Source organism: Uloborus diversus, chromosome 7 (assembly GCF_026930045.1).
Source record: "Uloborus diversus isolate 005 chromosome 7, Udiv.v.3.1, whole genome shotgun sequence".
NCBI lineage: Eukaryota > Metazoa > Arthropoda > Arachnida > Araneae > Uloboridae > Uloborus > Uloborus diversus.
The window spans coordinates 18,823,711-18,838,134 of NC_072737.1; the positions used below are offsets into that span (position 1 = coordinate 18,823,711).

The 14,424-nt window shown below is 37.0% G+C and overlaps 1 protein-coding gene across 1 annotated transcript in view; it reads right to left on the bottom strand.

Annotated features, from left to right (window-relative positions):
- Positions 1-2,825: 2,825 nt before the first annotated feature.
- LOC129226306 (P-selectin-like) overlaps positions 2,826-14,424 on the bottom strand; it is a 46,779-nt gene continuing 35,180 nt past the window's right edge. The window contains exons 11-12 of the mRNA XM_054860909.1: positions 6,530-6,802; positions 2,826-3,047 (exon numbers count right to left, since the gene is read on the bottom strand). Of these exons, the coding sequence (XP_054716884.1) occupies positions 6,549-6,802 (254 nt within the window). The 3' untranslated portion in view covers positions 2,826-3,047; positions 6,530-6,548. The remainder of the gene's footprint in view (positions 3,048-6,529; positions 6,803-14,424) is intronic.

Genomic DNA, 14,424 nt, shown 5'->3' on the forward strand with positions numbered 1-14,424 from the left:
TTCCTTGTAATTCTGGGAGCTTTACTCCGGAAGCCATTTCTTTCATAGATAATGCACCCAGTGGCGGATCCAGCCGATTGTTTTGGGAGGGGCCATCCGACATTTTTGAACAAACTCCGAACTTCCCAGAAAATTTATTAAAATGAATTAAAACCTCAATTTTCGGGGTATCGAGACATTAGGTGAGAGGGTGGATTTAGGAATCTCCCTCGAAAATGTTTCAAAATTTAACTTTCTGAGTAATTTTTGGAAATTAGGAAACTAAAACGCATTTTGTTTCTTTTTGATGATGTACGGAGAAAGGTCAGGTTTCAGACGCTACCCCCAAAATACGTTTTGAAAATAAAGCTTAGAAACCAAAATATTCTGTCATTATACATTGAGAAGTTAGAAGAGGAGGGGTGCTCTTCTAGCTCTTCAGCTGTCCAGCCTAAAAATGCCCCTTTAGGTAATGTTTGCTTACATTAAAGGAAGTGTGAAGGTGCTTAGAATCCTTCCTTCCTGGAAATATTTTGCCTTTGAGGCTCTAAAAATTCGATTTTTAACTATATTTATGCATATAGTCCCAAAAAATTTCACTTAAGTTGCTTTCAAGCAAGTTAAGTGATAAGGGCTGGATAAGCTAGTTTCCGTTGACATTTTTTCCAAATAAAAGACTTAAAATGCAATTTTTTGCTACATATCAAGGCATTTGTGAAAGGGCATGGGAAAAGGGGGTTCTCTCCCCAGTTCTGAAATTAAAACGATAAAAGCAAAAATTTAGACTCTCTTTGGTCTTGTGAACAAACGATATACTATGAGAACAGCAGCATTTAGAGATCGTCCAAGTATCTGTAGTTGGAATCTAGAAATGATGTAAAAAATGGAGAAAAATTTTGGAAATAAAAGTTTTGTTTTGAGGATAGAGATATAATTTATCTTTCAATCAAGGGCTATACTTCTTTTTTCAATAAAACACATGTATTACATTTTGTTATCTTCTCATAATATTTGTCTTTTTTCTTCTTAAAAAAATTCCTACAATCACAAGGCTTTGGGAGGGGCCATGGCCCCCATGGCCCCCCCCTCTAAATCCGCCCCTGAATGCACCTATGGGGAACCTTCGATTTTTAACCACTTGGGCACCTTGTTGAACAAGGTATCGTCTTCAGAGACAGACTTGCGGCCTTGATCCCCTTCATCTTGCACCGACTACTTTGAAACTTTCTACACCATTCAGGAACAACGCCATCACCACACTGCCAATTCTGATTCGTTCCGGAGACTCCCGAATTTTTATGCCTCCTCTCTAACTCCCAATTGAAGTAAATGTCTCCCGAATTTTCATCAAAATAGCTAAATTTCCCATAAACGGATTTTTTCCAGTAATTGAAATTTCGGGAAAAATTCCACAATTAAATTGATTGCGATCGTAAAAATGAAACTTTTTTTACACAAGACCCCGAAAAATGCGGGATAACGTTCCCGATTTATCTCTGAATTTCCTAAAATTTTACCTGCTGCAAAAAATATTTATTATCACTTGTAAACGAAAAAAAAGAAAAAACAAATAATGTCTCTTAAAAAAAAAATCAAATCTAAAACTTCAACAAAGTAAAAATAGCACCAGGCGTACAAGTATGAAGTGTGGATCCCCCCCCCCCCAAAAAAAAAAAGATTACGTATTACATTCGGAAGAAGGATAAGAAGCATTGAGAAGAGATAAAATAGAGGGAGTGAAGACTTTCATTCATGAAACCAAGACCCCAAGTCACGTGATAGATTTTAAAGCAAAGCGTTGGAAGAAATCAGGTTTCTTTCGCTTGTTTCGAGCAAAACGTACCAACCATTCGTCGTTGTTGAGCCACGTGACTTGAAGTCTTTGGGTCAGCTTTTGTTAAGGCTATGATTGGACTTGCTCCCTCCATTTTAATTCCTGCTCTATGATAAAAAGCGCTACATCCAAAGTATGCTCCATGACTTGCTGTACATTTCATTCATCTTTCTCACTCGATTTCCTTCAACTTCAACTTGTTAATACCATGCTAGTAAAAATATTCCTCGTTCGTTGCGAATCGTTCACAGAAATATTTTTTCCAAGCGCTGCTGCGCAAGTGCGTGACCCATCAGGCAAACAAGTGCTAATCGGAAACAGCCAAATCTGGTGAGTAAGGGGGGGGGGGTATAACTTCTCACAGCTCAGCACTAAAGTCTGACCACCACTTGACCCTCGGTTCCGCCTTGTTTCAGAAGCGTCCATTTTCGTGAAGGGGAGATATGAAGAGGAAAGTTAAAGAACGGAATTAGCAAGTGCGTCATTAGTTCTAGGTTCTAGAGTTTGAATACGTCACCTTGGAATTTAAGAAATTAGCCAAAGAGTTAAAACATTTTAATTTTGTGTTATCAAAGCAGATGTCTCATTGGACAGGTCACATCCTACGTAAGTGGATGGGTCTTGGTTTTACTTCTTTCAGCAGCCATTGGTCAGAGATAACAACGCCTACTGGAATTAATTTCAATCGAAAATTGGCGAGAGTAGAGTTGCAATAAATAATGCAAAGCCAACTCAATGCAATTATTGCTGCTCTGTAACTAAAAGAAATCTTAGGAACTGAAGTTTCGATTAGCGATAGTTTTGGGTTTGACAAAAATGGTAGACGGAACAATACGTAAGTTACCACAATTTCAATGATTTTTTTTTTTTTTTTTGTACAAGAAATTATTCACTTTTTCTGTTAAGAGTGTCATAACTGGAATAAATAGAAGGCACAAGCAAGTATTCATTAAAGAATATAAATATATATTTACAAAACTTTTCAAGCACATAACTTCATGATAATGAAACAATAGGTTTTCTTCAATAACAGCTTTTAAATTTCGGTCCTTAATAAAAACTTCATTTCATGATATACACAAAAAATATGCTTTCATTCTTAAACGTTCGAATGTCTGTCTTGAAGTTGAGCTGTGGTCAGCGCACATCTTTCGCACGTTCATTTTTCATACTTCAACTGAGGTTGAGCTGCTCACTGTAGATACGGCCCATGGTGACATCAACTGCAGCAATTCTAAGGATAAATAAAAGAAAATAACTCTCTAAGTTTTATAAATTATACACTCAGTCTGACCACCGATGAGACGGAAAGGCAAACATCCAGTGAACAGCCGAAAATGGACTCATATATTACTTTTCTGGGAAACCAGTTTTTGCAGGATGTATGTTAGCCTCTAAATCAAGCTGAGTCGAATTGAAATCGGCGGAGTACGCGCATCAAATTTTTACTTTTCCCCCTCATTCAGATAGACTCGTCTTAACTGGACGCTTGCCAATTCCATATTATCCGTGGGAAGACTGTAATACAGTGAAACCCCGTTACAACGAACTTGAAGGGACCGCAATTTTTGTTCGTTGTAATGGAATTCAAGCAAATGTAATGGCAATTAGATCAGGACTGAACATTTATTTCGTTGTAAGGTATACTTCCTTGCATTAGTATTCGTTGTAACGGGTTTCACTTTTGCTTCACCAACTTTTGCTCTAGAACTAGCAATTTTCTAGGTCTATCTGAACCAGGATTCAAAATGAGCACTCAAAAGTAAGACTATTGGGAACTAGCATTTTTTTTGGTGTAGTCTCCAAATAGTGTTGCTTGGACGTAATTTTCAAATGCAGTAAAATCCCATAACAACGAATACCAATAAACCGAAATATCCGTTTCAACGAACAAAATTTGCGATCCCTTGAGGTTCGTTGTAACGTTACTTCACTGTAATTCTTATCACTTAAGCAGAACTGCCAACTGCTAAATGATTAATTATGAAATAGTATTTCAAAACATCGCAACTTAAAATTACCGATAGGTAAGCGAACAGTTATTGAAAAGTATTTCACTATTGAAAATATTTGGGAAGTTATAATATTATTTAAATGTATGCAAGTATACTGATTGCAATTTTCTTCAGCAGACAGCAAAATAAAGTGCAAGATAATAAATAGTCTTGTAACGCAATATTTTTTACTTGTCTTCATGAACTAGTAAAAATCCACAATACAACGTTTTGAAATTCAGCGAGGAGTTGAACAAATTTGGGAACTGAATAAAATCCAGAATTCCATCAATTCTAGTTTTTCCCCATGAACTTGTGATGACCACTGTCACATGCCACTGTTAAAAATTTGAGTTTAGGTTGAAAAAAAAAGAAAAAGCTCCGCCCCCTGCTCGATTCGGTCGCCAACCCTCCGTTTACCGCGGGTGCTTTTCGAAGCGCTTTTTACAGTAATTTTGCTACGTGTCTTTTAATCAGGTTCTTTTTTTTTTCTTCGGGTGGGAGCGGGATTTTCATATTGCTCTATTTATAATGAACTCTAATTCCAGTTAAACTCTATTTTTGGCAAGAGAGGAAGCGGAACTTTCATTTTGTGATTACCGTAAGGAGTATTTTAATTTGATTCTTCCTATCAGACGATTCAATTCATTGCGAAGCAATCTTCGGCGGTTGGTGAGCGTGAACGAGTAGAGGGAAGAGCCCCCCCCCCCCCATTTCAACTAAATATATATTGAAAGACAAAATGTTTAAAAAAAAACCGACAGTCAGGTGCAATTGTATACGCAAAACTGTCATTCTTGTTCAAGTGAATTGAGCAAGTAACAGGTGTATTTTGTTGCCACCGTGGCTGGCATCAAGTCAGCTATAAATCAGTTTCCAATCCCGCGTCGAGTTCAATCCCCGCGGGATTTCGGGATTGTAAGGACTTTATTCTTCTGAAAGTTAAATTTTAATGTCAAATAGAAAAAGTTGTAGTTTTTAGAAAGGACTGCTTTTGTTAGCTTTTTTTAATTCCGTGCACCAACTGTAGAGTACTACAAAGTCATATAAACTATTAGCAACTATTGTTCGGTACACAAAAGTGTGTCCTAAAAAGTCTGATGCGCCTTAAGAAAGCATCGCTCGTATGGGATGGCAAAGAAACTTTGCGGGAAAAAAAAAAAAGCGCTTGATGAAAACGCGCGCTGTGGCTCCACTTAAGTTGGTTTTACGGTTTTATCCAATTTCTTCCCAGGTTTCTCCCCTCGAAACGTCACCTGTCAGATTGGCCATTGTATGCACTTATTTTACTGCTGAGATTAAATAATTGTCGTCATTTAGCAAAAAATTCTTATAAACTTCATCACCTTCAAAAATAGATTCTTTTTTAATGGGGGAGGAGGGGGCGGGGGCATGATTGTTTTTTGCTCAAGAACTGCAAATTTCAGACGAAAACGATGTCTTTTCAATTTGTGTAATGCTGTAACTAATTTAACTTGCATTAAGAATAACCTTGTAGCTTCATTAACGGTGGATAGTATGTGTGCATTTAATTCATTACAGCAGGGGGTGAACTGAACACTGATCGGTTTGCCCAAGTCGCTGTCTCAGTAAAAAATTTCGGACATCTTTGCTAATTCTGCCTTTTACTTTAGAGACATTCAAAAACTTCAGCAGCTTAACGTACTGCACTGTTCAGAGAAAAATATTGTCCGCTTTTAGTAAGTTAAAAGTTTTAAGTGTGTTCCTTAAGCTTACTGAAGTATTCCAACATTGTATTCAGGGTACTCCAGCTGGTGTGGCAATCTGTAATGCACTTTCGAAATTTTTTCTAAAGCATAACTTTCTAGGTTTCGAATTTTAGTGATGGTTTTCTCAAAACGTTTATAATTTATAAGCATTTTCTGCTGAACGTTATAAAAACAAAAACCTCGCATGAGAGAACCAACTCATTTTTAGAAAAATATACTCTTTTTTTTTGTGTGTTCTTCAATAGCGAATTCACCATTCATCATATGGGACAAAGTTTTTCGATCTCTTCTTGCAGAAACACGAGGAAGGTCACCCAAACTTCAACTGCTGCTTGTGAAGATATTAAGTGGCTAAAGTTGGAAAACGTTTGCATTGAAAATCTTTGCGGGATTGGGAATTTTGCTCTCAATCCCGCGGAATTTATTCCGCTAAATAGCATAAGGGATTCCCCGGGATTCGGGATTGGAAAATCTAGTGAGTACTTTTGCAGTAAGTTACCGCCCAAAGCCAGGGATAAGGCAGAAATACATAAAATACACCTCCAGCTCAGTCATTCCATCCAAGGACTGCAGTTTCGTGATTTTTAGCAGTCAACAGTCAGGAATACGAAGTAATTGAGCTGGAGGCGACAAAACCTCTTAAAGGAGCCCAGAGAGCCAAACAACCTAGTAGCTAATCTAGAATTAGCACTCCAGGCGAGTGGCCGCAGCAATGGTCTTCTTCTTCAAAGCCTTCAATCTTTGAGTTGAACCGCACCATTGCTGATGTCACTCGTCTGGTGTGCTAATTCTACATTAGCTACCTGTTTGTTTGGCTCTCTTGGCTCCTTTAAGAGCTTTTGTCGCCTCCAGCTCAGTTACTTCCTATTCCGGGCTGATGAGGCTAAAAAGCACGAAACTGCAGTCCTCGGATGGAATGACTGAGTTGCCGGTGTATTTCATTGTACCAGTGAGTACTATTGAAGTGATGTGGTACGGACGTGAATATCTACCAGCAGAGTGCATGTCGTTTCATCCGAACACCAGGCTCCACAGGGGCACGACTTTGTACTTATAAGTGTACCCAACTTTTCGAGTGCAGGTGGGGGCGAACCCGCTCCAGACCCCGTTCTGCAGGCAGGTCCGGACTCTGGATCCGGATCGCAAATAACCGTGTTCGCAGACGACCACACATCGACCACCGGGCCTGTTGTCGCATTCCACCAGTTCACCGTTCGGTGGAGGATACAACGGGGGACAGTTCTCGCCGTTGCCACCTTGTTCTCCTGAAAAAAAAAAAATGAAATCGATCGAAAGTGTTCTGCTATGGGAAGGTAAACAACAGCACTGTAATTTTTTCCTTTTTTTCCGATTTTTGTTATAAATTTTACTTAAGCTTTATTGCCTCATTTGCACTTACTTTACTCATTTGGAGTATGCTGTTCAGTTTTGGTCGCCTAATCTGAAGAAAGATATTTGTGTATTGGAAAGGATTCAAAGAAGGGTAACTAGACTAGTAAGGAGACTTTCAGATTTAAACTATGATACCAGACTTGATAGGCTTAATATGTATAACCTGGACCAAAGGAGGGTCAGAATGGACATGATTCAGTTGTTTAAATTTATCAAAATGAAAGTTGTTAATGGATTAAATTTTTGCACGGAAAGCAGGACAAGGGGACATTGTTTTAAGCTATTTAAATCTCAGGATAACCTGGAAATAAGGAAAAACTACTTCTTTAGTAGGGTCGTGGGCACTTGGAACAGCTTACCGGAAGAGGCAGTACTGAGCAAGGGGATGGATAGCTTTAAGAGGGCCATTGATCTTCATTGGGGACTTATAAACTGACTAGAAACAGCCTAGCTGGGCCCAGAGCCTGTTGCTGGTCGTCACCAGTGGCGGATCATGCGATTTTGGGGCCCCAGGCGCAACCTATCCGGAGGCCCCCTTTAATTGACACAACGAAAGTGATATGGTTTCCTATATTTACAATGCAAAAAATCATATTTTTTTTGAATCAACAAGCTTTGGGGGGGGGGGGGGATTATTCTTATTTAAAAAGGAAAAACAACGATATTTCTGACAAAAAAAGTTTACTGCGAAAAATTTTGTCTTTGTTTTTTGGTAATTTAGGTAGTGCAGGGTGTGAGATCCGAACCCCGATTTCAGACCATCTAACAAAATCCTAGCTTTCCCCTGTTTTTCAATGCGCATCATTCAGTGGCGCAACCAGAGAGAAAAAAAAAATCTTAGGGGCGGGAGTTTTTTTCATTTGGACAGAAAAAAAAGAGAGAGGAGAAAGAGAACCTTTAATTGGATAGAAAAAATAAGGAGAGAGGGGGGTTTTCCCGGGGGTTCTCCCCCGGGAAAAATTTTAAACTCGTAGTTTTAAAAACGCAATTTTAGACTTTCTTTGATGATGTTAGGGGGCACAAAGGTGCAGCTGCAGCAGGTCCGGATCTGCGCACCCGCAGACCCCGTAGTGTGGGAGTGCACCTGGTCTTTTTACGGCCCAAGAAATTGAAGAAAAAACTGAAAAAATCTAGCCCTCTAAGACTTATTAACGTTAGAAATATACACTGCTGGCCTCTGAGGCCCTACAAATTTTGTTGTAGGGGGTCTGAAATTTATAGATCCGGTCCTGGGTGCAAGGGTCTCAGCGGAAAGTTGTTGAAATTGAAGTCCTAAAAATACGATTATAGGTTATATTTATTGACGTTAGGGTAAGGGATGGAGCTCAGGGACTGCCTTTAATCGATTTTTTTCAAAACAATAGATAGAGATCAATTCCTCCTCCCCCCCTCCCAATTTTCGAAACTGTATAGTTTCAAAAATACAACAGTAGACAAACTTTACGGGATATTTAAAATCTGATGAAAACCTTCGTGAGAGATTTGCTTTTGTTTCTTTCTTGAAAATTGTACAGTATAATGAAATCCATACTTAAAGGATAACTTAATAGGCTAGACCGGTTATAGTTTAGACACATTTTACATTTTGATTTTTGTTATATTTGTTATTTTATATTTTTCGTTACGAGGGTTACGTACCAAATCAAAATTTCATCGGATGCAAGCAAGCACTATTTTCCTATTAAATAATGATTTCAAACCTTTGTAGAGATAATGTATTCGCAACAATAATATCTTAAATTTCTTCTCGAAATGTATTAACTATACTCAACGTGAGTCAAGTAGATACACAAAAGAATAAACTGTTGCGCTGAAGTAATAAGCGAAATGAAGTTTTTAAGGGTTGTTTTGAAAGAAGATTCTCACAAAATATTTTGTTCGAGTGAGATGCTAAAAGTAAATTTGATTTAGTTAATGTAAATAAAGTATGGCTATCTTCTCCAAATTACGCTCTTTTAAATATTTCTAGAGTAATTTCATTCATTTGAGGGTTTTTTTTTTTTTTTTTTTTTTGAGCAATCACGATTGCTTATTGTTCTCATTTGACTGTTTTTGCAGTGTTGCCAGATTGGGGGAAATTTCCCCATTTTGGGGAAATCTGGTGCTCTCTATGGAAATTTAGGGAAATTGGGTTTTGAGGGGAATTCTTTGGGGAAAAATTTTTTCCTTGGGGGAAACCTGGGGAAAAATTTTTTTTTCGTATTTAAATTCGCGTCTTGACATCTGGTAGTTACGTTGTTTGTATCAAACAGCGTTGGCGTAGCTTTGCTCAACTTTATGGAATTCGCATTTCGCATTATGTGGAATATTATGCTACGGAATTCGCATTAATAGTTCCGCGTGAGTAACTAGTTGATACGTGAAACAGGCAAAAATAAGTGTGATGAAGAATGTTCTTAGATAAATATATACAAAAATCATAGTTTAAATGTACATATAGAAGCAGAGTAAGTAAATGCGAGTTGAAAGAAAATATTAGGTTATTTCTTATCTTTCGGTCTTGTATTTATGACTAGTGGCACCCGCACGGCTTTGCCCGTAGTAGGAAATTAAAAGTATTTTGGTTCCCCTATGTATTTACAAATAATGCATGATGAATTTCTCGCCAATTGGTTTGCCCACGTCACGGTTCCGCATTATGATAACTTGGTAATTTAGTCGTCCATCTTATGAAAATTTTGCTCGGGAAAATGTTTGTAAAATTGGAATAGTAAAGGAACAAAATCGAATTTTCGAAAAATCGCTTAAAGGTGCACACCCCCAGCTACAAACTAATTCTTTGCCAAATTTCATGAAAATCGGTCGAACGATCTAGGTGCTATGCGCGTCACAGAGATCCTGACAGAGAGAGAGAGAGAGATCCGGACAGAGAGACTTTCAACTTTATTATTAGTAAAAATAAAAAAAAAAGATAAAGATAAAGAAGACAAAAAAAAAGCGAAAATGGGAAGAAAAAAAAGTTGGGGAATTTTATAAGAAAATTTGGCTATTTGGGGGAAAAAAAATTTTCAAGAGACAAAAATATCAGAGAAAGTCAACTCATTTTATGAAAATATTAGTGGAAAAATAATTTTTGAATTTGGGGAATTTTGGTAGAAAACATCGCTTTTTGGGGAAAAGTTGGAAGGGAATTGGGGAAATCAGGATTTGACCCTCTGGCAACACTAGTTTTTGGCGTTACGCTGATTTTATTTTCCCGCCAGCACCCTCTGCCAGCACCACCGTCGTGTCGACCGGCCTCACGATGCTGCTCCTCTTGCGAAAACCGTCTCCAGGTTGCGTCCATCTCCTACACACACACGCATACACACACGCCTACACACTCATGCCTGCGCACAGACACAAACACACACTCCTACACACATACACACACTCATGTCTGCACACAAACACATATGTCTACATACACACACACGAACGCCTACACACACAGCACTGCAGACACAACACGCACACACATGCATACATACACACACACGCACCCACACACATGCGCCTACACAAACATACACGCTCGTGATTGCGAAAAACATAGTTTGAATTCAAGATGCCAAAAATTCAAATTAATATATATATATATATATATATATATATATATATATATATATATATATATATATATATATATATATATTTTTTTTTTTTTTTTTTTTTTTTTTTTTTTGAGCAATCACGAATTACTTATTGATTATTTACTTGACCAAAGTTGATGTTGCTCTGATTTTTCAGATTACCATGGCGATGGCTGTTTTTATTATTTATTTAGAGAGCAAAATTTTCGTAGTCATAGTTACAAATCGTCTGAGGCCAGGGGCGGCAAATAGGGAGGAGGGTGAGAGGGGTGGTTGCACTCCCAAATTTTTCACTCAGAATAATAAAAAAAGGTCAATTCATTTACGATAACTTATAAAATCATTTGCCTGCATTTTCAGAACAGAAAAAACTGATTTAGAATAATTATTTTCCTTAACTAAAGAAGTAGTCTCTTCATATGGGTTAAATATGTCAAAAATGCGTAGTCTATATGATCGGGCCTCTTGTATGAGATGCCGGTACAGTGCTGAGTTGCAAACAAAAAAAGACAGCTTGGAATAATCATAACTCGGCAACAGGGCTGTGGAGTCGGAGTCGGGCTCATTTTAGGGTAAAGGAGTCGGAGTCGTTCGAAAACATGTCGACTCCGGGTTTCATTTTTTTTTTTCTTTAATTTTCCCTGACTCTCCTTGAATTTTTTGAAAAAATAACTACCAATTAATTTGATTACATGTATAAATACCTACTATTAAGAAAATAATTCATTGTGGCAACCAGCTGGCTTGATTGTTTATCGAATTTTCTGTAAGAGCTACCAACGCCGTCTCCTAGTTTGCTTATTTTCTAACTTAATTTAACTGACAGCAACTGTCAGCAAACAATTTTGTTGCCTAACATTTTCTAAATAATCACTTTGAAATAAAAGTAATATATTTTTTATCTCGTTCTCTGTTATAAAATAGTAAAATGAATACATGTATCGCTTGAGCAAGTCGAGAAACTTCTCAGGGTGCTTGGTAAATTCGAAAGAGTGTTGGTACGAAAGCACAAATAAAAAAGATCCAATAAAATATAGGGGATAATGTTGTACTTTGGAACACTTTTCATATTTTAATTTTTAACGTCAATTATTTGAATCAAATTTAAAATCTAAAAGTCACATTAAAATAGCTCAACATACTTCTATAGAATATATATTTTTTAATTCAGACAATTTGAAAATAAAATGTTGCCAGCCATTTAAAGTATAAGTTCCAAGCTACCCCAAGGTTCAACATCCTATTGTACCTTGGGACACATCCTGTTGTTCTATGGGAAAGTCTTCATGATTCAGGAAACAGCCTTATTATACTTGAACAAATTTTGCACCAGAAAAGAAAAAGTTGTTTAAAAGACTACATATAAGATTAGAACATTGTTCCATGTTCCATGTCTTAATTATTAAGAACCATGCATATGTTGTACCTTGGAACGTGTCCTAAGGTACAAAATGTTTGGCTTTCCCAAGGTACAATCACCACGTGGTTTAATGAAAACCAAAATGATGGTCAATCTAGAAGCACTATAAATAATTTGCTTATGAGAAAATAATGAAAGTACTTCTCTTTTATAACAGAATAAAATTCAGTTGACTGAATTTACAAATACATACAAAGACGGAAAATGAAATGAAAAGGAAGAAAATATCTATTTTTGAGTCATGAAATTCTCTTTCTCTCACAAAATCGTCAATTTTACTCATTTGATGCTGATTTTTACTATGGCACCATTTATGGTGAAAGGTTACTATTAGAGATTATAAAAACATGGCTGCTAAAAATAGATTCTTAGAAATTAGCAGTGCCCCAAGGTACAACACTCTCCCCTAAATGTTTTTTTTTTTTAATTCTAAAAATTTTATCTAAGAAAGCTTGGTTAACACTGAAAAGTACAAAATAAAATTAGTATATGATTTATTGCTTATAACACTCAGTAATTATAATTAATCCTAAAATCTTCATATTAAGGTTAATTCTTAAGCCGTCAATTAAAAAATTAAAATTAAAAATTGAACCAAGAAATGTAGGTACAGTTAAAGCTATTCGTACAAAGCTGTATACCGCAGCATTTTGTGTAAAATTTGCTCCAGACGTACATGTACACGACCTCTCTCCGCAATATAGTGCAATATTTTTGTTGAAATTTTTAAGATGAAATTTAAGATTTATTATTGGGTAATTTTTTCGGAATTAAAGAATCTCAATTTTTATAAACTCTGAAATTAAGTTGAGGTGTCACCCACCAGATGAGTGCCACCCGGGAGGGAGGGGGAGGGGTGCCACCTCTCAAGAAAAGTTTTTGACTTAGCAAAAAAGTTTTTTTTTCTTTCAAAACTCTTTCTCTCACTCTTCTCAGTGCTTTCAAAAATTGAAAGCACATGATTTTATCAGCATCTGTTAAACATTAAAGGAGAGCAATTTAATCTTTTTCATTTTTTTAAAAAATGGGACTTTTTAGTAATCTTACTTTAGAAATCGCACCTACCGGATAATTTGATTTTTATATTGAATTTCTAACGTTGTATGCATCTTAGGTTTACAATAAAATACAACGCGAAAATTTCATAAAAAGGAATTAATATTTGAATCTCTATTTAGGAGTTTTCCCCCCTTCCCATAAGGGGGGATTTGAAAAAAATAAATTTAAAAAAAATAAAAAAGCCGCAGTCGGAGTCGGATGTTTCAAAATCTTGGAGTCGGAGTCAACCATTTTCCTTCCGACTCCGCAGCCCTGATCGGCAGCAGGAAAAATTCAGCATCGTAAAAAGAATGTTGCGTAGGAGCATTGCCTCAAAAAGAACTTTCCCGACTCTTTTGAAACAATTTTGTTTTTAAACTTATGACCAAAAAGGAAAACGCATTGGAGAAAAAAAAAAAAGTGTGATTGCTCACCTAAATCCCAGGGCTGTTTTATTTTTGTAAATGCTTTTTTCTATCATTAAACTAGCAAGATTCTGAACACTGTTACAAGACAACACTCACTGACTGAACTACTGAATTGGATAGAAATGTACCGGACAGAATAGTTCTCGCGGCGATTTTCCAAGGTCAACCCAACCCCCCTGTCTTAGTGCCATAAAAATGCCTTTCCTTTTGTTACTTCTTATCTAACACCCCACTATCTCAGGGACAAAATTCGACCTTGAAGAAAGAAGGGGAATTCTCCGATCTCGGAAAAAATGCTGAGTTAGTGCGAAATATGCTAGATGAAGTTTTCCGGAGGAAAGAAACAAATATATATTTTGAAACTTTAAACCTTATACACATACAAAAAAAAAAAAAGTCAAAAATTTCTCTTCTGGAAAAATTCAAACAAATCCACCAGAAGCCTGGGGCCCCTTTAGATGCAGGGGGAATTATTGGGAGCAATCAGCCCGCACCTAAAATCCATGACTAACTGTCAATTTCCAGGAGTTTCGGGCATTTTCCACTCAAAATTATGATTTTCCAAGGCATATCCACAAAAAAAAAAAAAAAAAACTTTTTTCTTCCAGAAAAATCCAAACGAAGACAACTGAAGCCTGGGGGCCCTTTAGATGCAGGGGGGCCTATTGGGAGCAACCAGCCCGCGCCTAAAATCCATGACAAACTGTCAATTTACAGGACTTTTGAGCATTTTCCACTCAAAATTTTGATTTTCCATGGCAAATTCTCAAAAGAGAGTTTTTTCTCCCCAAAAAAAATCAAACGAAGGCAGCTGAATTCTGGAGCCCCTTCAGACGCAGGGGGGCCCTATTGAGAGCAATCAACCCGCGCCTGAAATCCATGACTAACTGTCAATTTCCATGACTTTTGAGCATTTTCCACTCAAAATTATGAATTTCCATGGCAAATTCTTAAAAGAAATTTTTTTCTCCCGGAAAAATTCAAACGAAGACAGCTGAAGCCTGGGGCCCCTTTAGACGCAGGGGGCCCTATAGGGA